Here is a 22,717-nt window from a genome sequence, read left to right as displayed (position 1 = left end):
CAGTACATTTTTCGTAAAAGAGGGCAGTAGTAAAAGGAACAGGTATTCTGGCAGTCTTAGTTCATACTTACCTCTGTTTAGTCAAAATGGCGTATATTTCTGTCAACAGCTTCTCAGCCGCTCCCATTTCCAAGTGCATTGTCCAGTCAGAATTGAAAGATACAGTAAGTTAAACATTTTCAAATAAAGTTCTTTGCATGAATTATTATAGGCATTGCAACACTGTCCAGTGCCCACCTTTTGTATACGCCTCCAGTTGTCCTGTTTGATGGACAGAGCCGCTCCGTTTTTATATGAATACAGAAAGAAGACTTTGGGGTAAAACCGGGAGAAGATGTCTGCCACCAGGTAACCATTGGAAAAGTCTCTGGAAATAGAGAATTATTTACACAAAATTACATTTTAGTGTAATATTTAGCAAGTGTATTTATAGATTAATGGTAATGTTACATTAAAATACTTATGTTATGTTTAAACATTTTAGGCCAACGCGACATTCTCTATGGAGATAGGTTTTATACCATAATGTGGGGTATTTTGGTGAAATGAACATTTCCATGGAAACTAGGAGAAGGAGGCTAACCTTACAAAAAAAGTAAGGACACATAAAAACATATGCAATAAAAATAACGCACATGTTAATAAAGTTTAGCCTGTTACCTGTGCACATGTTAATAAAGTTTAGCCTGTTACTACACACATGTTAATAAAGTTTAGCCTGTTACTACACACGTTAATAAAGTTTAGCCTGTTCCCTGCATACATGTGAAATTGAACTACACACATATTAATAAAGTTTAGCCTGTTCCCTGCATACATGTGAAATTGAACTACACACATATTAATAAAGTTTAGCCTGTTACCTGTGCACATGCTAATAAAGTTTAGCCTGTTACCTGTGCACATGTTAATACAGTTTAGCCTGTTACCTGTGCACATGCTAATAAAGGTTAGCCTGTTACCTGTGCACATGCTAATAAAGTTTAGCCTGTTCCCTGCACACATGTTAAAGGTCCCATAACATGCAAAATCGACTTTTCAGAGCTTTTAACCTCCTTACATTGCTATTTGTGCTTCATATATGTACCCAGAGTGTTTTTTTGATTGATTCCCGCAGTGTTTAGCTATATTACAGACTATCTCCTTTCCGCGAATCTCCAAACTGACAGGCGGTGGGGAAAGACCGCGTTATAACCACAGGCACGCGTCACCCTCCCCCTCCCACTCTCCACCCACCTCCCGCCTCCTTCCCCCCGGCTCCGCGCTGCTGCAGGCTCCCGTGTCTCAGTACAAGCCCCGGAGTTTTACTGCTTCGATTTACGACGAAACACGGCTCAAAGAGGCCCAAAACTTCATTAATGATATCGCACTCTTTACTATTATAACAATGGTGAAGGTTTATGTGGCAGTTGATGCAGCAACCGGGACAATAAACGGAGAGAAGTTCTATCCGATACCAAAAAAACAGCAAATAAGAACGCGATGGACATAAGACTTATAGATCTATAGATCTATAGATATATAGATATATCTGTTCTGCGCACGCTGTAGAATAAACACCAGATTTATTTAGTCTCAAAGTAGTGTTGATCTGAAGTTCTATCGTTTCTCACTCACTCGCACGCACCGCAGAGCTAACAGCTGTGGGGCACGCACTACGTCACGGGTGGGCGGGGCACACACGCGCTCTCTGAGACTACGTCACGGGTGGGCGGGGCAAACACACGCGCTCTGAGACTACGTCACGGGTTGGGCGGGGGAGCCATATCGCTCTTCGCAAGGGTAGGGGCGAATATAAAAACCAAGCCGTTTGCATTTCCGGGTTGGTGAGGGGGTCCAAGGTCTGGGTGATATTTCTTAACTATTATGTTAAGGGTGTTGCACAACCCTTATTATTATCAATCATACACTTAGGATAGACTACGAAACGTGAAAAAAGCATGTTATGGCACCTTTAATAAAGGTTAGCCTGTTACCTGTCCACATGTTAATAAAGGTTAGCCTGTTACCTGCGCACATGCTAATAAAGGTTAGCCTGTTACCTGCGCACATGTTAATAAAGGTTAGCCTGTTACCTGCGCAAATGCTAATAAAGGTTAGCCTGTTACCTGCGCACATGTTAATAAAGTTTAGCCTGTTCCTTGCGTACATGTGAAATTGAACTACACACATAAATAAAGTTTAGCCTGTTACTACACACATATTAATAAAGTTTAGCCTGTTACCTGTGCACATGTTAATACAGTTTAACCTGTTACCTGTGCACATGTTAATACAGTTTAGCCTGTTACCTGTGCACATGCTAATAAAGGTTAGCCTGTTACCTGTGCACATGTTAATACAGTTAAGCCTGTTACCTGTGCACATGCTAATAAATGTTAGCCTGTTACCTGTGCACATGTTAATACAGTTTAGCCTGTTACTACACACATGTTAATAAAGTTTAGCCTGTTACTACACACATGTTAATAAAGTTTAGCCTGTTACCTGTGCACATGCTAATAAAGTTTAGCCTGTTACCTGCGCTCATGCTAATAAAGTTTAGCCTGTTACCTGCGCTCATGCTAATAAAGTTTAGCCTGTTACCTGTGCACATGTTTATAAAGTTTAGCCTGTTACCTGCGCACATGTTAATAAAGTTTAGCCTGTTACCTGCGCACATGCTATTAAAGTTTAGCCTGTTACCTGCGCTCATGCTAATAAAGGTTAGCCTGTTACCTGTGCACATGTTAATAAAGTTTAGCCTGTTACCTGTGCACATGTTAATAAAGTTTAGCCTGTTACCTGCGCACATGCTAATAAAGCTTAGCCTGTTACCTGCGCACATGCTAATAAAGTTTAGCCTGTTACCTGCGCTCATGTTAATAAAGTTTAGCCTGTTACCTGTGCACATATTAATAAAGTTTAGCCTGTTACCTGTGCACATGTTAATAAAGTTTAGCCTGTTACCTGCGCTCATGCTAATAAAGTTTAGCCTGTTACCTGCGCACATGCTAATAAAGTTTATCCTGTTACCTGCACACATGCTAATAAAGTTTAGCCTGTTACCTGTGCACATGTTAATAAAGTTTAGCCTGTTACCTGCGCACATGTTAATAAAGTTTAGCTTGTTATCTGCGCACATTCTAATAAAGTTTAGCCTGTTACCTGCGCACATGCTAATTAAGTTTAGCCTGTTACCTGCGCTCATGCTAATAAAGTTTAGCCTGTTACCTCTGCACATGCTAATAAAGTTTAGCCTGTTACCTGTGCACATGTTAATAAAGTTTAGCCTGTTACCTGCGCACATGTTAATAAAGTTTAGCCTGTTACCTGCGCACATGCTATTAAAGTTTAGCCTGTTACCTGTGCACATGTTAATAAAGTTTAGCCTGTTACCTGTGCACATATTAATAAAGTTTAGCCTGTTACCTGCGCTCATGTTAATAAAGTTTAGCCTGTTACCTGCGCTCATGTTAATAAAGTTTAGCCTGTTACCTGTGCACATGTTAATAAAGTTTAGCCTGTTACCTGCGCTCATGCTAATAAAGTTTAGCCTGTTACCTGCGCACATGCTAATAAAGTTTAGCCTGTTACCTGCGCTCATGCTAATAAAGTTTAGCCTGTTACCTGCGCTCATGCTAATAAAGTTTAGCCTGTTACCTGCGCACATGTTAATAAAGTTTAGCCTGTTACCTGGCACATGCTAATAAAGTTTAGCCTGTTACCTGCGCTCATGCTAATAAAGGTTAGCCTGTTACCTGTGCACATGTTAATACAGTTTAGCCTGTTACTACACACATGTTAATAAAGTTTAGCCTGTTACTACACACATGCTAATAAAGTTTAGCCTGTTACCTGCGCACATGCTATTAAAGTTTAGCCTGTTACCTGCGCTCATGCTAATAAAGGTTAGCCTGTTACCTGTGCACATGTTAATAAAGTTTAGCCTGTTACCTGTGCACATGTTAATAAAGTTTAGCCTGTTACCTGCGCACATGCTAATAAAGTTTAGCCTGTTACCTGCGCACATGCTAATAAAGTTTAGCCTGTTACCTGCGCTCATGTTAATAAAGTTTAGCCTGTTACCTGTGCACATATTAATAAAGTTTAGCCTGTTACCTGTGCACATGTTAATAAAGTTTAGCCTGTTACCTGCGCTCATGCTAATAAAGTTTAGCCTGTTACCTGCGCACATGCTAATAAAGTTTATCCTGTTACCTGCACACATGCTAATAAAGTTTAGCCTGTTACCTGTGCACATGTTAATAAAGTTTAGCCTGTTACCTGCGCACATGTTAATAAAGTTTAGCTTGTTATCTGCGCACATTCTAATAAAGTTTAGCCTGTTACCTGCGCACATGCTAATTAAGTTTAGCCTGTTACCTGCGCTCATGCTAATAAAGTTTAGCCTGTTACCTCTGCACATGCTAATAAAGTTTAGCCTGTTACCTGTGCACATGTTAATAAAGTTTAGCCTGTTACCTGCGCACATGTTAATAAAGTTTAGCCTGTTACCTGCGCACATGCTATTAAAGTTTAGCCTGTTACCTGTGCACATGTTAATAAAGTTTAGCCTGTTACCTGTGCACATATTAATAAAGTTTAGCCTGTTACCTGTGCACATGTTAATAAAGTTTAGCCTGTTACCTGCGCTCATGCTAATAAAGTTTAGCCTGTTACCTGCGCACATGCTAATAAAGTTTAGCCTGTTACCTGCGCTCATGCTAATAAAGTTTAGCCTGTTACCTGCGCTCATGCTAATAAAGTTTAGCCTGTTACCTGCGCACATGTTAATAAAGTTTAGCCTGTTACCTGGCACATGCTAATAAAGTTTAGCCTGTTACCTGCGCTCATGCTAATAAAGGTTAGCCTGTTACCTGTGCACATATTAATAAAGTTTAGCCTGTTACCTGCGCACATGTTAATAAAGTTTAGCCTGTTACCTGTGCACATATTAATAAAGTTTAGCCTGTTACCTGCGCACATGCTAATAAAGTTTAGCCTGTTACCTGTGCACATGTTAATAAAGTTTAGCCTGTTACCTGCGCACATGCTAATAAAGTTTAGCCTGTTACCTGCGCACATGCTAATAAAGTTTAGCCTGTTACCTGCGCTCATGCTAATAAAGTTTAGCCTGTTACCTGCGCTCATGCTAATAAAGTTTAGCCTGTTACCTGCGCACATGTTAATAAAGTTTAGCCTGTTACCTGTGCACATATTAATAAAGTTTAGCCTGTTACCTGCGCACATGCTAATAAAGTTTAGCCTGTTACCTGTGCACATGTTAATAAAGTTTAGCCTGTTACCTGCGCACATGTTAATAAAGTTTAGCCTGTTACCTGCGCACATGCTAATAACGTTTAGCCTGTTACCTGCACACATGCTAATAAAGTTTAGCCTGTTAAGGCGCACATGTTAATAAAGTTTAGCCTGTTACCTGCACACATGCTAATAAAGTTTAGCCTGTTACCTGCGCACATTCCTGGGGCAGAGGGACAGTTGGAGGTTTTGCAGCCACTGGAGCACTTCTCTGGGCAGACCTGTCCTCGAGGGCGACGCCGCAGGAGACATGCAGGAGAGTTAGTGTGAATCAGCCAACAAAACACACCACTGCACTTACTTATGTGTTACTAAAGTGTGATGGCATAAGTGTTAAATCTTCCCAACAAATATGGCAGAGGTTTTGAGCATGTTTTTATGGGCTAGCTCACACATTGTTGTAGGTTTGTTTCCATGGCAACGGAGTTACGATTTGTAGTGATGAGGCGCCATCTACAGGCAGCATTAGGCAAATACTAAACTGATAATCATTTGACTTAATTTGCTCAATGTGTTATTTTTATTCTTGATCACCTTTTATTTTGCGGTAAGATTCCAACACATACTTGTTGGATTATGTTTCAAAACAAATGCAGTAGTTCAGCAGTAAAATTGACACTTTGAAAATGGTTGCTTTTATGATTATGATTGTCTCAACATTTCAAGGAGTCATGAAATGTGAACGTGAATGCAAATGCATCCTTCTCCTGTGGGTGTGACTAAAACAAACCTAACACATTTTTGATTTTAGTTTTAGGGCAACTAAGGTCTTGGTCCCAAACTGTATTTGGTAAAACAAAAAACACGGAAACCACTGGTAAACATAATTTTATTTTAATATACATTCACAAAATATTTTTCAAAGCAAAAAAATAATACAGTGTAGATTTTCTGAAGTGCAACTGCAAACTGTGACCTGTGGTGTCAAAGTGCAAATAATTACAGGCATCTAAGTGCTTAATGCAGGGCTAAGTATATATTTTACATGCAAAACATGGATATGTGCTACGTGACTTTTAACTTACCTAGAATGTTCCACAATATGGCATTAAACCTATCTATCCCAGGTCATTTTATTGAATTATTTTATTCCCAAAAATATTTGGCCAGTTGGCTTTATTAGACAGGACAGTGTAACATTAAAAGAGAAACAATCTGATGTGTTTTTATTATTATTATTATGACTAGTAGAAAAAGCTTCAGTTGTAGTCATCTGGACTCAGTTTGAAAAAATAGACGTTTCGACTCTCATCCAAGAGTCATTGTCAATAAAAGAATTTAGATCGAGAACTCCGATATTAATACTGTTCTGTGGTAAGACCAGCCCATTGGGCGGAGCCTTCCTGAAGTAGAAAGAGTTGTTTGTTTCAACAGAAACTCCCCCCTTGTATCTACCGAGCTAGCCTATTCAGAATTTTAATGGCCTATTAGAATCCTCTTTGTCTTTGTGAGACCCTGGCTCAACCACCCTGAGTACCTGATTAGCATCTAAATGTCCTGGTCCTGGTCCTCTACCTTTCCAGGGGTTCAGTATTCCATTATAGATATCAGGAAGATTGAATCTGAGCCCTCCATTTCTGTTTAAAGATGGTCTTTCTTTTTTAACAAAAATAGCTTCCTTGACTCCTCTTTCAAACCATCTTTTCTCCCTGCTTAAAACCTTCACCTCACCGTCTTCAAACGAGTGATTAGAGGCTTCAAGATGGAGATGCACGGCACTCTGAGGTCCTGAACTTGTATTTCTTCTGTGCTGATACAGCCTCTTGTGTAGAGGCTGTTTTGTCTCACCTATGTAACGTTTTTTACAGCTTTCTTCACTGCATTGGATCGAATAAACAATGCTCTGTTTTTGAGTCGGCAACTTGTCCTTAGGGTGAACCAGTTTTTGTCTTAAAGTGTTTCCTGGTTTAAGCAGGGAGAAAAGATGGTTTGAAAGAGGAGTCAAGGAAGCTATTTTTGTTAAAAAAGAAAGACCTTCTTTAAACAGAAATGGAGGGCTAAGGTTTAATCTTCCTGTTATTTATAATGGGTTACTGAACCCCTGGAAAGGTAGAGGACCAGGACAAGGACACTTAGATGCTAATCAGGTACTCAGGGTGGTTGAGCCAGGGTCTCACAAAGACAAAGAGGATTTTAATAGCCCATTAAGATTCTGAATAGGCTAGCTCGGTAGATACAAGGGGGGAGTTTCTGTTGAAACAAACAACTCTTTCTACTTCAGGAAGGCTCCTCCCAATGGGCGGGTCTTACCACAGAACAGTATTAATATCGGAGTTCTCGATCTAAATTCTTTTATTGACAATGACTTTTGGATGAGAGTCGAAACGTCTATTTTTTCAAACTGAGTCCAGATGACTACAACTGAAGCTTTTTCTACTATGGAACATGCCTGGACGAATGAGGGATTACACCGACATTGTTATGATTACAATACATTTATTTTGTCAAATTTAGAAAAATGCATTTTCCCCTTTCTTTGAAATACCTTAAACCAAGTCTAAAGAGCTAAATCTTCTCTAATAAGAACTAAAATCAATCTTAAATTCTCTCTACTTTGTCATGTAATGGTTTTTACAGATAAAATTCCCATTTGCAGCAGCGCTTCATCTGCCATAAACAATCTCAACCTTCTGTCTGTTAAGCCCCGTTCACACATGCAGCCTTATCTAAGAATTTACCTGGGATTCTTCCAGAGCAGAGATCTGTGTGGATAGAGCAAGAACAGATTTTTTTATCTGGTTATTTCCCTGGTAAAAACGAAAGTGAAATGGCCTGGACTAATCCAGGGAAGGCTTATGTGTGAAGAAAGAAAGAAAGTAAAGAAATTGCCAGTACCACTGTGAATGCAACCTGTTAAGTTGCATTTTCATAGGTTATGATTGATCATTGATTATGTCCAGAGCTTAGATCTCAGGTGGACAAGGGTTTATGTAACTCTATTGGAGATTTACGGTTTCTGAAAGCAAAAATATTTCATTTCACTTTTGTTTATTTCTGCTGACAGAGAAGATGTTGAACTTTGTGGATAGGACCAGTAATTACAGATATATGAACCATAAACCAGGTCAACAAATCTGCAATCTGACACAGCAAATTCTGTCATAGAATTCTGGCCTGACCTCCAGCTCAATTTTAAACTATTTTTTAACTATCTCGAATGTTGTGATGTCACGTGAACGCAACCTGTTGTTTTCAGATTCTAGAATGTGATGATGTCATTATCTCAGATGGGGGCAAGAGCCAGATTTCATTATTGATAATTTTGTACTTTGCCATGAAATATCAACAAGATAAAATTTACATATATTTACTAGATGATTTCTATCAGTGACAAGACTCACTAACGTCTTGAATTGCAACCAAAAAACTGTCTTTTAACAATACTAATTCTAACTGCCCCACATCTGTATTAAATATTCTGATTCTGCTCACGGAAATGCCCTGGGACTTGTGTGAATGGGGCTTAATTCAAACCGCTCCTTGCAGTGGCTGGGAGGGAGCTCATATACAGTACATGTACAGGAGTAGAGCAGAGTACACGGGTATACAGTACATGTACAGGAGTAGAGCAGAAGCGTGTCACTTGTACTGCAGGAATCGCTGCAGTCGGCTGGGGAGAGGCAGGTGAGCCAGGAGGTGCAGCCTGTCCCGACCCACGCAGCCTCTGATACACTGTCGACACATCTGGCTCAGCAGGCGTGGAGAGGCTGGAGAAGACAGATGTGTGAGGAGACGTAACACCACAGAGCGGGCTGAATCTCGCCTCCCGATGAGGAGAGAATGGGTTTGTTTCCCGGGCAAGACCAACATGACATTATCTCTCAGGTGTCTGTGTGTCTATGTTATGGGTGTACCCCCGCCTAAGGCCCAAAGTCACTGGGATAGGCTCCAGTCGGGCGGTAGAAAATGAAGGATTTTTTTCAATTAAGAGCACAGTCACTGCCAGCCTAGGGGCCTATCTCACGACCTCACGAGGCCGGTCCATGTTTAGTCCTGACTCTGGCACCAGCAGGAGGCCGGTCCATGTTTAGTCCTGACTCTGGCATCAGCAGGAGGCCGGTTCATGTTTAGTCCTGACTCTGGCACCAGCAGGAGGCCGGTCTATGTTTAGTCCTGACTCTGGCACCAGCAGGAGGCCGGCTCCTGAGGTCCTCAGAGTCCGAGATGGTTCATATGGCACTAATATGTCAGATGTACTTTGGTGCTAGGCCATGGAGAGACTCATACACAAGCAGAGCTGCATATTTAAAATGGTCAGGGAGCTTAATCTTCTTATGTATTAGCTTAACACTGCAAATAGTAAAAAACACTTCAAATGTAATGGCAGGTAAATGTGTGTCTAGTGTTTGGTCATGTTGGAGAGGAACAGTCACATGTTTTATAAATCTGTTTACTGGAAATATTGTATTTGTTATATTTACTAAAGATAAAGAAAATGAAGTATATTGAAATATATAAGGTATCTGTGTGGTACCTTCGTAGAACAGCAGAAGGCCCTCGGTTACGCTGCTGGGAGGGGCCACATCCACAGGGCGCTGGTACTCTGGGTTCCTGGCGTTTATATCGGCCCCAAAGTCCAGCAGCAGTTTGACCACCGCTGCACAGTCCTTCTGAGCGGCCGCGTGTAAGGGCGAGTCCAGGCACCGGCCTTTCTGCACGTTTGCACCTGCGAGGAAGATATTGGCTGACAGGGCGATTCGTGGAACTTTATCATATCAAACTTCGACACTCCTATAGGTCAAAATAAAAATGTTATAAATATGTATTCAGACGCTGCAGATTTTGATTGGGTTATTTGGTGTCCAGGAGTTGGGACAAAATCATTCTCCAAAAACAATACAATACTGACTGGTATTTGCAATTTGATTTACTGCTGGGTATGGAGCAGTGACATCCATAATAAGGACATGTAATGTGGGTTGTGGCTTTACAAATATTTTTCCATCATTCTGGAAGAACACCCTGTCCTCACATTATTCACCTTTTCAAAACAACATTCTCAATATTACGGTATCTAAAATGTGATATATTGTCGGCTCATAATCACATATATTTACAACAGATATAATGGTTTAACTCGTCGCAAAAATAACTGCTGACTAGTCAATTACTAAAACAAAAAGAATCAGTTGCAGCCCTAGTTACCGTTGTATTTATCAGGGCCTTTTCTGAAACTCAAGGACACTTTATGAAGGATTAAAAGACATAAATACAATTATGTGTATATTATGGTAACCTTAAGTACTTTAATGCAGCAAAAGATTTACAGGATCAAAAGCATGTTACGCCACAGGTACAATTGTTCTGACAAATAAATACATTTCATAAGTATTTTACCAGATAAGAACTCATTGAGATCGAGACCTCTTTTTGTAATGGTGACGTGGAAAGTATCTTTTTTAATTTTGTGTTTGTGATGTTTTTTTGGAAAACATATTTATTTCTTCATCATACATTTACATACAAAAGCACATGTACAGCTCTAATGTAGCTAATAACCAACAAGTGTTTCATTGTGCTATTAATGCATACATATAAGTAAAAAAAATGCTCATTTGCGTGGCCTTTTGCATTATGTGAGACATCAGCACAAGCGCCTCGTTTGGCTCGATCCAAACCCAGACCAGAGGCAATGTGTGCGACATTATGGAACGAACTGCCCCAACTCTTACTGAAGATTCTACCAAAACTTAAAAGGCTTTGGAAAAATGTGATGCTGTGAGAAGCTTTAAGTATTATCTAAGTAACAGGATGGTTTTTGTATACGATGATATTTTAAAAGGAAGAGTAGTTTGGTGTACTCATGTGTGTGTGTGCTTGTGTGTGTGCTCGTGTGTGTGCTTGTGTGTGTACTCATGTGTGTGTGCTCGTGTGTGTACTCATGTGTGTGTGTGCTTGTGTGTGTGCTCGTGTGTGTGCTTGTGTGTGTACTCATGTGTGTGTGCTCGTGTGTGTACTCATGTGTGTGTGTGCTTGTGTGTGTGCTCGTGTGTGTGCTCGTGTGTGTGCTTGTGTGTGTACTCATGTGTGTGTGCTCGTGTGTGTGCTTGTGTGTGTGCTTGTGTGTGTGCTCGTGTGTGTACTCATGTGTGTGTGTGCTCGTGTGTGTGTCCGTGTGTGTACTCATGTGTGTGTACTCATGTGTGTGTGTGCTCGTGTGTGTGCTTGTGTGTGTGCTCGTGTGTGTGCTCGTGTGTGTGTGCTCGTGTGTGTGCTCTTGTGTGTGCTCGTGTGTGTGCTTGTGTGTGTGCTCGTGTGTGTGTGCTCGTGTGTGTGCTCTTGTGTGTGCTCGTGTGTGTGTGTGCTCGTGTGTGTGTGCTCGTGTGTGTGCTCGTGTGTGTGCTCGTGTGTGTGCTCTTGTGTGTGCTCGTGTGTGTGTGTGCTCGTGTGTGTGCTCTTGTGTGTGCTCGTGTGTGTGTGTGCTCGTGTGTGTGCTCGTGTGTGTGTGCTCGTGTGTGTACACATGTGTGTGTGCTCGTGTGTGTACTCATGTGTGTGTGCTCGTGTGTGTGCTCATGTGTGTGTGTCCGTGTGTGTACTCATGTGTGTGTGCTCGTGTGTGTGCTCGTGTGTGTGCTCGTGTGTGTGTGCTCGTGTGTGTACTCATGTGTGTGTGTGCTCGTGTGTGTACTCATGTGTGTACTCATGTGTGTGTGCTCGTGTGTGTACTCATGTGTGTGTGCTTGTGTGTGTGCTCGTGTGTGTGCTCGTGTGTGTGCGCTCTTGTGTGTGTGCTCGTGTGTGTGCTCTTGTGTGTGTCCGTGTGTGTACTCATGTGTGTATGCTCTTGTGTGTGCTCGTGTGTGTGTCCGTGTGTGTACTCATGTGTATGTGCTCGTGTGTGTGCTCATGTGTGTGTACTCATGTGTGTGTGCTCGTGTGTGTGCTCATGTGTGTGTACTCATATGTGTGTGCTTGTGTGTGTTTGTGTGTGTGCTTGTGTGTGTGCTTGTGTGTGTGCCCGTGTGTGTGTGATTGTTTGTGTGTTTGCTCATGTGTGTGCTTGTGTGTGTGCGTGCTCATGTGTGTGTTCGTGTGTGTGCCTGTGTGTGCTTGTGTGTGTGCCCATGTGTGTGCTTGTGTGTGTGCGCTCGCGTGTGTTTGTGTGTGTGTGATTGTTTGTGTGTGTGCTTGTGTGTGTGCGTGCTCATGTGTGTGTTTGTGTGTGTGCTTGTGTGTGTGCTTGTGTGTGCTCGTTTGTGTTCTCATGTGTGTGTGTGCTCGAGCGTGCTCGGGTGTGTGCCCGTGTGCTTGTGTGTGTGCCCGTGTGTGCTCGCGAGTGTGCCCGTGTGTGTGCTCGTGTGTGTGTGTGCTCGTGTGTGTGCTCGTGTGTGTGTGCTCGTGTGTGTACTCATGTGTGTGTGTGCTCGTGTGTGTACTCATGTGTGTACTCATGTGTGTGTGCTCGTGTGTGTGCTCGTGTGTGTGTGCTCGTGTGTGTACTCATGTGTGTACTCATGTGTGTGTGCTCGTGTGTGTGCTCGTGTGTGTGCTTGTGTGTGTGTGCTCGTGTGTGTACTCATGTGTGTGTGTGCTCGTGTGTGTACTCATGTGTGTACTCATGTGTGTGTGCTCTGGTGTGTGCTCGTGTGTGTGTGCTCGTGTGTGTACTCATGTGTGTGTGCTTGTGTGTGTGCTCGTGTGTGTGCTCGTGTGTGTGCGCTCTTGTGTGTGTGCTCGTGTGTGTGCTCTTGTGTGTGTCCGTGTGTGTACTCATGTGTGTGTGCTCTTGTGTGTGCTCGTGTGTGTGTCCGTGTGTGTACTCATGTGTGTGTGCTCGTGTGTGTGCTCATGTGTGTGTACTCATGTGTGTGTGCTCGTGTGTGTGCTCATGTGTGTGTACTCATATGTGTGTGCTTGTGTGTGTTTGTGTGTGTGCTTGTGTGTGTGCTTGTGTGTGTGCCCGTGTGTGTGTGATTGTTTGTGTGTTTGCTCATGTGTGTGCTTGTGTGTGTGCGTGCTCATGTGTGTGTTCGTGTGTGTGCCTGTGTGTGCTTGTGTGTGTGCCCATGTGTGTGCTTGTGTGTGTGCGCTCGCGTGTGTTTGTGTGTGTGTGATTGTTTGTGTGTGTGCTTGTGTGTGTGCGTGCTCATGTGTGTGTTTGTGTGTGTGCTTGTGTGTGTGCTTGTGTATGCTCGTGTGTGTGCTCGTTTGTGTTCTCATGTGTGTGTGTGCTCGAGCGTGCTCGGGTGTGTGCCCGTGTGCTTGTGTGTGTGCCCGTGTGTGCTCGCGAGTGTGCCCGTGTGTGCTCGTGTGTGTTCTTATGTGTGTGTGCTTGTTTGTGTGCCTGTGTGTGTGCCCGTGTGTGCTCGTGTGTGTGCCTGTGTGTGTGCCCGTGTATGTGCCCGTGTGCTTGTGTGTGTGCCCGTGTGTGCTCGTGTGTGTGCTCGTGTGTGTGTGCTTGTGTGTGTGCTCGTGTGTGTGCTCGTGTGTGTGTGCTTGTGTGTGTGCTCGTGTGTGTGCTCGTGTGTGTGTACTCTTGTGTGTGTGCTCGTGTGTGTGCTCTTGTGTGTGCTCGTGTGTGTGCTTGTGTGTGTGCTCGTGTGTGTGTGCTCGTGTGTGTGCTCTTGTGTGTGCTCGTGTGTGTGCTTGTGTGTGTGCTCGTGTGTGTGCTCTTGTGTGTGCTCGTGTGTGTGTGTGCTCGTGTGTGTGTGCTCGTGTGTGTGCTCGTGTGTGTGCTCGTGTGTGTGCTCTTGTGTGTGCTCGTGTGTGTGTGTGCTCGTGTGTGTGCTCGTGTGTGTGCTCGTGTGTGTGCTCGTGTGTGTGTGCTTGTGTGTGTGTGTGCTCGTGTGTGTACTCATGTGTGTACTCATGTGTGTGTGCTCGTGTGTGTGCTCGTGTGTGTGCTCGTGTGTGTGTGCTCGTGTGTGTACTCATGTGTGTGTGCTTGTGTGTGTGCTCGTGTGTGTGCTCGTGTGTGTGCGCTCTTGTGTGTGTGCTCGTGTGTGTGCTCTTGTGTGTGTCCGTGTGTGTACTCATGTGTGTGTGCTCTTGTGTGTGCTCGTGTGTGTGTCCGTGTGTGTACTCTTGTGTGTGTGCTCGTGTGTGTGCTCTTGTGTGTGTCCGTGTGTGTACTCATGTGTGTATGCTCTTGTGTGTGCTCGTGTGTGTGTCCGTGTGTGTACTCATGTGTGTGTGCTCGTGTGTGTGCTCATGTGTGTGTACTCATGTGTGTGTGCTCGTGTGTGTACTCATGTGTGTGTACTCATATGTGTGTGCTTGTGTGTGTTTGTGTGTGTGCTTGTGTGTGTGCTTGTGTGTGTGCCCGTGTGTGTGTGATTGTTTGTGTGTTTGCTCATGTGTGTGCTTGTGTGTGTGCGTGCTCATGTGTGTGTTCGTGTGTGTGCCTGTGTGTGCTTGTGTGTGTGCCTATGTGTGTGCTTGTGTGTGTGCGCTCGCGTGTGTTTGTGTGTGTGTGATTGTTTGTGTGTGTGCTTGTGTGTGTGCGTGCTCATGTGTGTGTTTGTGTGTGTGCTTGTGTGTGTGCTTGTGTATGCTCGTGTGTGTGCTCGTTTGTGTTCTCATGTGTGTGTGTGCTCGAGCGTGCTCGGGTGTGTGCCCGTGTGCTTGTGTGTGTGCCCGTGTGTGCTCGCGAGTGTGCCCGTGTGTGCTCGTGTGTGTTCTTATGTGTGTGTGCTTGTTTGTGTGCCTGTGTGTGTGCCCGTGTGTGCTCGTGTGTGTGCCTGTGTGTGTGCCCGTGTATGTGCCCGTGTGCTTGTGTATGTGCCCGTGTGTGCTCGTGTGTGTGCCTGTGTGTGCCCGTGTGTGCTCGTGTGTGTGCTCGTGTGTGTGTGCTTGTGTGTGTGCTCGTGTGTGTGTGCTTGTGTGTGTGCTTGTGTGTGTGCTCATGGGGGTGCTCATGCTCGGCTGTGTGCGGTGGTCTGACCTTCTCGCAGCAGTTTCCGGGCACACTCGAGCTCCTGGCAGACGCAGGCCGTGTAAAGCGCCGTGCCCAGGTGAGGGATGTCCATGTCCACGTCGGCACCCCAGGTCACCAGGGCCTCCACACAGCCGTAATGTCCTGAGTAATGGGGCACGAAGAAACTCATCAACCGGTGACAGCAAAGATCACTGTGAGAGCTGTAGCCTATAGGTTATAAAGGACTACTGAAAATCCTCCCGCGTCACACTCAAAGTCATGGATTCTTTAATCACATAAGCAGTGTGCAGAATACAGATAAAGCTAATTGAAGTGTGACATCGGCTGGATCTGTAGGACTTATAAGATGCAACAGAGCCTGCTACACATACTCAATAATACAGTATGACAACACAGTGGACTCCTTTGTATAGATTTATAAAATACCAGGGAGTAATTAGTTAAACAGTATTACTTTAAAAGTGTAATATATTAAACTACTTAGTTGCTGCCTAAAGAAAGTCACTTTTTTACATAACTTTTTTGTAATATATAACAAAAAAATTAATTCAATATGAGTCTTCATGTTTGGGGGAAGAAAAAGATAAACAACAAATGATGTGTTTAAACTGGCTCAGATGGCACCAACAATCAAAATGGGGGTATATTCACTCCAACACTATATAACGTGCTTCATTTAAGCTTTTTGAGGCGTTTACCTGACAGCAGGAGTCATGTCTATGGGTTTTTCACTTAAGTACATTCAATATGCTTCTTGTTTAAGCTGTGTTTAGACATATGTTTGCAGAAGAAAGTTATGTTCTCCTCCCAATCATAGTTGTTGGTTTTGCATTTAGCGCTGGGTGTACACTGACTGCAAGGCGGTGCGGTTTAGTGAGGGTCTGGAGCAGATTTCAGGTGATTAGACTGGCTTACTCACAGGAATCCACATCAATCTGCACGGCCTTCGTCAAACTCACCACAGTGCACTAGAGTTGGTGTAAAAGTCTGTGACTGCTGTGCATTAGGCATCAATGTTTTGTCAGTAACTGTAATTTTATAATTATTAAGTTTCAGTAATGAGATTTCATTTAATTACAGTAACTAATTATTAGTAACCCAGCACTGAGGATTTACAAAAGTAGAATAAAGTTGCCATTCTATTTCAATCCTGATTGACAATTGATACATGTTTTATAAAAAAGGGCCAATAACCTCAGCTAAAACCTGCATGTGTAAAACATTTTAACACATTATTAAATAATCAAGAACTTAATTGTTATGGGTTTCAGTCACGTGCCTTATTTGTTACCGCCACATGCTCGTGGCGTCAAATTGAAAATAAAAAGAGTTGCTACATCAAGAAGACAGAAGTTCTGGGCTTTGATCCTTATCTACAGCAGCGAGTCACTGCCATGTAAAAGCAGAAAACAACAAACCTTTGCAGACATTTCCATCTGCTCTTCCTCATCCACAAGCCCTCTGCACCGGACAAGCCCTCAAATCTTTAAAGAGCACAGACTTTGTGTCTGATCCTAAAATGTAACACCCGGACAAATGGAAATTAGGCTTGTTAAAACTGTCTGCACGTTAATTAGTGTGGCCGCGCAATAATATGTAAACTAGCATTAGCCAGCAGCTAACTACCTGAAACAGCTCAGCCTCAGTGTGGAGTGATTTCTGTAAGTCCACTGATTCTTCCTGACCACAGTAATACATTTCTGGACAAACAGGGTCTTTGGGGATGTTACAGAAGAGGAATCGTTTGTTTTGAGGCTTTTTGTTGGCACTGCTCACAGTGAGCATGCGGCTTTCATCCTCAAGATGACACTAGCAATGTGTGAGTGTATGACGTCACTTCAAACCCATGAATATTTTTGTCCTCTGCTTCTACTACAGTTTGCTAGCTTTTTCTGACCAAGACCAACATTTTAATTTGGCCCTCTGACGCCAGGCTCACATTGTATACGGTGAAGCTCCGGTGTGGTGACTGCAAACATTCTGTAGCATTAAAAGTACGAGAGGGGCTCAGACCGCACGCCTTGCAGTGCGGTGGTGCCAGTGGGGGTGGCTCGCGAGTGTGATCAAAGCCATTGACCATGAGAGCACTGCAGCTGGTCCTAATGTAAGCTATCCAATGCAAGAACAGTGCTCCACGACAGCTGGAGCTGCAACAGTTGCAGTGTGAGGGAGTTGTGAGGGGATCTCAACCAGGTCTATAACAGGACTCAGGTCTAAAGTAAGGCTAAAACAGGTCTCAAATTGCACTAAAACCAAAATCAGTAGTTCTAAACAAGGACTAAACTAAAGAAGACACAAGTGTGAAGGAAACTTTCTCAGATTCAAACAAACACAAGAAATGCAAAGGAATCTAGGTACTACCAGAAACATACCAGAGTCTAGAGATGATGGAGAATGTCTTTGCATCTGTATTACAGCCCTACTGTGCACTCTACCTCTACTGGTGGCCTCATGTATGGGGGAAGGCTGGTACACAAGCATCTGTGGTCTGGCTCCATTCTCTAAGAGCAGCTCTGCACACGTCATACTGCCCACAGAACAGGCGTTGAAAAGAGGCGTGACTCCATCCATTGTGGACGCATTAATCTGTGAAGGCAACTTAGTCTAAGATCATCGTTGACAAATCACACACATATACACAGTTTTCTCATCATTAGTTTTACACAAAGTTGTATTTCGGTAGATTTCTACATGTTGAGGATTCTTGTATCCGGTTTTCACCTACCCCCTATCCCCGCCCACATCTCTGTACTTAGTTCTGGCAGACTCTGAGTGACACATGAGTTCTAAAATTTCATGAGACCTCATCTGCTGCTTGTTACAGAGAAATGTCACTGTAAAGAGGATCATCAGATTTTATATCTGATTTGATACAATTAAGTATTGGCTGTTTTAAATTTAAAAAAAAAAACTGTTCTACTATAATTAGAATACTAAGAATAAACAAAAACTAAAATAATTGTCAAAAGCTCAAAATTAGTGGTGGAACTTACATTTGCTCCGGCGTCGATAAGGGCCCTAGCACAGGCAACGTGGTCCCCCAGACAGGCTTCATGTAGCGGGGTCACATGGTCTATGGTCAGGACGTTTACATTGTGGCCCTAGAAAAACAGACATTCAGAGGTCATTAAAAGCAGTGCATATGAAGTTGAACGATGTTTGCAATTGGCAAACAGCTTGAAAAAAGATCGTCTGTTGGAGTAATTGTTAGAAAATAGGAGAAGATGAAGATGACTGTGAACCTCCCTCAGACTGGGCTCCATCACCTCGTCAATATCAATGATGATACGTTTGCCAATGAACATCTGGATGATCCAGGGGAGTCATGGATGAAAGTAATGTGGTCTGATGAGACCAAAATATAACTTTTTGGTATAAAATCCAAACTGGCGGTAAACTGGTGTTTGGAGGTAGAAGGATGAGTACTGTCCCTACTGTGAAGCACAAGTGTATCGAGGCCTTGTACATGTTTTCACCACCAGCCACTGTGTGGCGCTGTAGCTTGTTGGGTCTTGTCTGGGTGTGGGCAGGTGTGCCTATTAAAGGCCTAATTCTCCTGGCCTCAGGGGGGGCTACAGCGTGGTTGATGTGAAGGTGTGTGAAAATGGCAACAGGGGCTAATTAAAGGATTCTTCATCCACGCGTCCAAACACCTCTTACTCTGTTAGCCTAGTAGCTGGTGGCACACCAGCTACTAGGTCACTATAACGTGGGTAGAAATTGTAGAAAAAGCTTCAGTTGTAGTCATCTGAACTGTTTTTTAAGAAAAACAAAACATTTCGACACTCATCTGAGGGTCATTCTCAATCTGTGAATCAAGACCGGTAACTCAGATATTTATCCTACTCTGAGAAGACTCTGTCCACCAGGCAGGACCTCCTGATAAAGGGTGTTTTTAGTTTCACTAGAAACTAACCCGCTTTGTTTCCTATCAGTCCTTTAATGGGCTATCAGCCTCCTATTGTAACTTGGCTTTAGCTCCCTCCTCACCGAGTACCTGATTAGCATCTGGATTTCCTGGGCGTCTACCTCTCCAGGGATTTAAAACTCCATTATAAACCACCGGAAGGTTGAATCTTAAACTTTACAATGGAAAACTCCTGGACGAATGAGGGATTACACCGACCTGTGGGTGGAAACATCATGCTTTGGAGGTGCTTTTCTGCACAGGGGACAGGGCAACTGCACTGTATTAAGGAGAGAATGAACGGGGCCATGTATTACCAGATTTTGCTTCCTTCCCTCAGTCAGCGCATTGAAGCCGTGTCGTGGCTGGGTCTTCCAACATGACAATGTACCCCAAGCACACAGCCAGGAGAACCAAGGAGTGGCTCTGTAAGAGGCACATCAAGGTTCTGGAGTGGCCTCATCCGTTTCCAGACCTAAATCCAATAGAAAACTCTGTGTTGCTCAGGGACAGCCCCAAAACCTGAAGATCTGTGTGGAGGAGTGGGCCAAAAATATTGGCAAAATATCAGCTTGTGTTCAGGTAAATCTCATTCATAACTCCCTTTGCATTGTCCTTACATGGAGGAGGCATGACGTGAGGTGAACGGATTTCTGCTCCAGATTTGATCCGTGAGGAGGAAATTACTTGCTGGAGTGCGTATCAATCGGAATATTTTTCAATGTACGTAAAGTTTGGGTTATTACTCTTTTAGTCAGAGTTCTGCATACTGTTTAAATGAGACCTGTTAATACTCATACAGGTTTCAGCAACTAGGTAAAAGGTTTATCTGTAACAAGTAAACAAATATAAATACTGTGATTTGCTCATTCTTTTCTTGGGAGAGGCAAGTAATTGGTTCCAGTATTGGCTGATATTGGAAAATGTATTTTTTAGCTGGTGCTTCAATCTCTATGTGTCCATGTGTCATTCCCAGGTGGTCCGCTGTAATTTGTCTTTGTGAACAGCCTAATGAGTAAAAATGTAAATAGAAGAGAAATTAGACACAAAAAATGATGGCGTATGTTTACACAATCATGCAACAAATTATTCTAAATTCCAAAGATTTTTTTTTTCACACAAATCACAAATCTAAAACAAATGTATCACAATTAATCAACAATTAAAAAACAGACCCTTATTAATCAGAGTTATTCACATTATTTTCTTAATTATGAATGTGATGATGCACTTAATTGTAAATTTAGACTTTGCGTGCTTTAAAATTGACGGTTAACATGCGAACGCGTCTATTTATTTTAACACGATTAAAGGAAAACATTGTCACTTCACGTTCATTTTTAGGGCACTTTTTAGTTGTGATCTTTACTTCAACTCAAAATAGATATTTATTGGCCACAGCTACAAGCAAAATATATCGGTATTGGATCAAAAAACAAATCCATATTAGACCATCCCTACGGTAATTATTTATGTGGTCAGTTCATCCAACACATGCAGCCGTGGGGCCAAAAGGAGGTCCAGCCTGTATAGAAAACAATGTACTTAAGTCTGTATAGAAAACAGATCTTACTTTACCTGGACAATTAAGGTTCTGAGAGCGAGCAGACGGCCTTGAGCTGCTGCATCGTGGAGCGGTGAGCGGTCTGCCCACGAACCTGCAAAACACACACTCTCACTCACTCTCAGCCTTTTCCCCAACAAAACACCACAGCTATAATTCCACTATTTCACCCACACACCGACCTGAGTCTATATCAAAAACCACCGCTAACCCATTCCACACATTTGCATCCTTATCTTCTTCCACAATTTCAATCATCACAATCCGAAAGGCGTATTTATTTGACTTTACTTATTGCGATTCTATGGAGCAGGTCCTATAAATATAATCTAATTCAATTTATAGCGACAGATTATGTTGTCAACTGAACAGAACATCCGGTTGGACTTGTTTTGGTGCCTGTCTGGTCCAGAGTGTGAACAAGTGCAAAGCTGCGAATGGAAAGTAGGGCAAGAAGGGGGTGGAGGGGGGGAACCATGACTATGTTCTATAAATAAACATCAGAGGGAAAAAAGAGCTGCTTGCGTCAAGTCTGCACGTTTAATATTGAATGTGGTGTTTCTTGGTAGCCTATATTGCAATGTAAGTAAGTTACATTGGGTATCATTAAAAGACATGTTATATGAGGTTTGTGTGTTCAAGTTTAGCTTTTACTTTGGAGTCGTGTTTCCAAACTCAATTTCGATATCAAGAATAGGCTCGATACTACTTTTGATGCCACAATTATAACAAAACAACAACCACTATTTTATAGACTGTCCTTTTCAAAACAAAATCATTACATTTCCTTTATGTTTCCATATGATAAGATAAGATCCCTGTGATAAGACAATTCTAAAACTGTTCAGGAACAATCAAATTGTCATTCTTTTGTGAATTTTATCGTATCGCTCAAATTAGTATCTAGTATCGATATTCGACTGTGGGGTAAAAATGTTAAGGGTTTAAAATGTATTCACTGCCAGGACTTCTAAATATTGACTTGTTTTCTTGACAGCAATACACTGCAACCACACGACCAAAGTATACCACGATCTTGCAACCTTCAGCTCGTTTTTTCCATGCTTGTTTTGACTCCACACTACTCACGGTGTTGCTGTCCGTAGTCATAAAACTCGGCCGATATCCTTGCCGCCTCTTTGCGATTGCCCCGGACGATGTAGAAGTATGCGAGCAAGTTGAGGGATATTTTAACAAAGAGCTTGAAGCAAAACAAGGCCAAGATGCTGAGGTAAACATTGCTGAGTTGGACCGCGAAGGGCCGGTTGGCGAGTTCCTCTGGAGGTTCTGACATGTCGTTTGGCACGCTGCACGCTACAGACTGGGGTTACGACGAAGACGAGGGGTCAGATGACTGTCCAAAATGCATAGGACTTTAAAGTACTTCTCTGTCAAGTAGAGCAGGCCGTGTTTACAGGGCTGGCTGCTGTCCTGCTGCTGTCCAGGGTAAAGCGTGGAAAAAATGCACAGCAGCTGCTACTGTGGGAAGAGAAACAACAGCAGTGTTGGTGAGAGGTGACTGGGGGAGACGGAGTCCAAAGGTATGGCCAGAATGTAAAAATCGCAAAAATCATACATAGAAAAACCAACGTTGAAAAAGTGTTTTAAAAAACAAAGACATTTTGTAAATGTTTAATAAACAGAAAACAACATTTATGTTTACTTGCCCTTTAACTTTTCAGCTTCTCTTCTTTTTCTTGCCATTGCCAAAAACCAAAGCTGTAATGTTCATTCATTCATTTACTACTGTGTGTTCCCGAGGCTGCGGGTGACTGGAGCCTATCCCATTGATTTGGGGATTTTGTGGGGTACACCCCAGACAGGGGCCAGCTTGAATATTATATATTATACTTTTTTTTTTAAATAAAATGCCTTCTCTTCTCTGAAGAAACTAGTTTCAGGTGATGGGCTTGGAAGCAAAGATAATATTCTCATAAAATATTGATTTGTTTGTTATAATAATAATACATTTCAAAAGGCTCTAGTAAAAACATACTCCATAGTAGACAGGCCAAATTCACTACACTTCTTGCTCTACTAGACAGCAACAACTGAGCTCTGGGTC

The 22,717-nt window shown here is 42.8% G+C and overlaps 2 protein-coding genes across 3 annotated transcripts in view; one reads left to right on the top strand and one right to left on the bottom strand.

Annotated features, from left to right (window-relative positions):
- elovl6 (ELOVL fatty acid elongase 6) overlaps window positions 1-22,717 on the top strand; it is a 557,878-nt gene that overhangs the window by 95,029 nt on the left and 440,132 nt on the right. The gene's annotated exons all lie outside the window — the stretch shown is intronic.
- Window positions 6,114-22,051, bottom strand: asb5a (ankyrin repeat and SOCS box containing 5a). 2 transcript variants are annotated; one of them, XM_072435157.1, is made up of 8 exons: window positions 22,037-22,051; window positions 21,742-21,959; window positions 20,667-20,746; window positions 18,175-18,282; window positions 17,617-17,767; window positions 15,188-15,322; window positions 9,776-9,967; window positions 6,114-9,008 (listed from the first exon to the last, which is right to left on the bottom strand). In XM_072435157.1, the coding sequence occupies exons 2-8, from the start codon at window positions 21,944-21,946 to the stop codon at window positions 8,881-8,883; spliced, it is 999 nt and encodes a 332-aa protein (XP_072291258.1). In that variant the 5' UTR covers window positions 21,947-21,959; window positions 22,037-22,051; the 3' UTR covers window positions 6,114-8,880. The 2 variants fall into 2 exon arrangements, with proteins under 2 accessions (XP_072291258.1, XP_072291266.1); XM_072435165.1 differs by lacking the exons at window positions 21,742-21,959; window positions 22,037-22,051 and adding an exon at window positions 20,835-20,916.

This window comes from Eucyclogobius newberryi, unplaced genomic scaffold, assembly GCF_026437365.1.
Source record: "Eucyclogobius newberryi isolate DKJ021-1_F unplaced genomic scaffold, fEucNew1.0.hap1 SCAF_11, whole genome shotgun sequence".
Taxonomy (NCBI): Eukaryota; Metazoa; Chordata; class Actinopteri; order Gobiiformes; family Gobiidae; genus Eucyclogobius; species Eucyclogobius newberryi.
This window is presented reverse-complemented; position numbering and strand designations above follow the sequence as displayed.

Bases quoted from the DNA above. Each gene is read 5' to 3' on its own strand.
- asb5a (XM_072435157.1), bottom strand. From the start codon at position 21,946: ATGTCAGAACCTCCAGAGGAACTCGCCAACCGGCCCTTCGCGGTCCAA. The intron at 18,283-20,666 runs GTAAAGTAAGAT...CTGTTTTTCTAG, and splicing joins TCAGAACCTTAATTGTCCAG to GGCCACAATGTAAACGTCCT. The intron at 17,768-18,174 runs GTAAGTTCCACC...TTGCCTTCACAG, and splicing joins TTATCGACGCCGGAGCAAAT to ATTAATGCGTCCACAATGGA.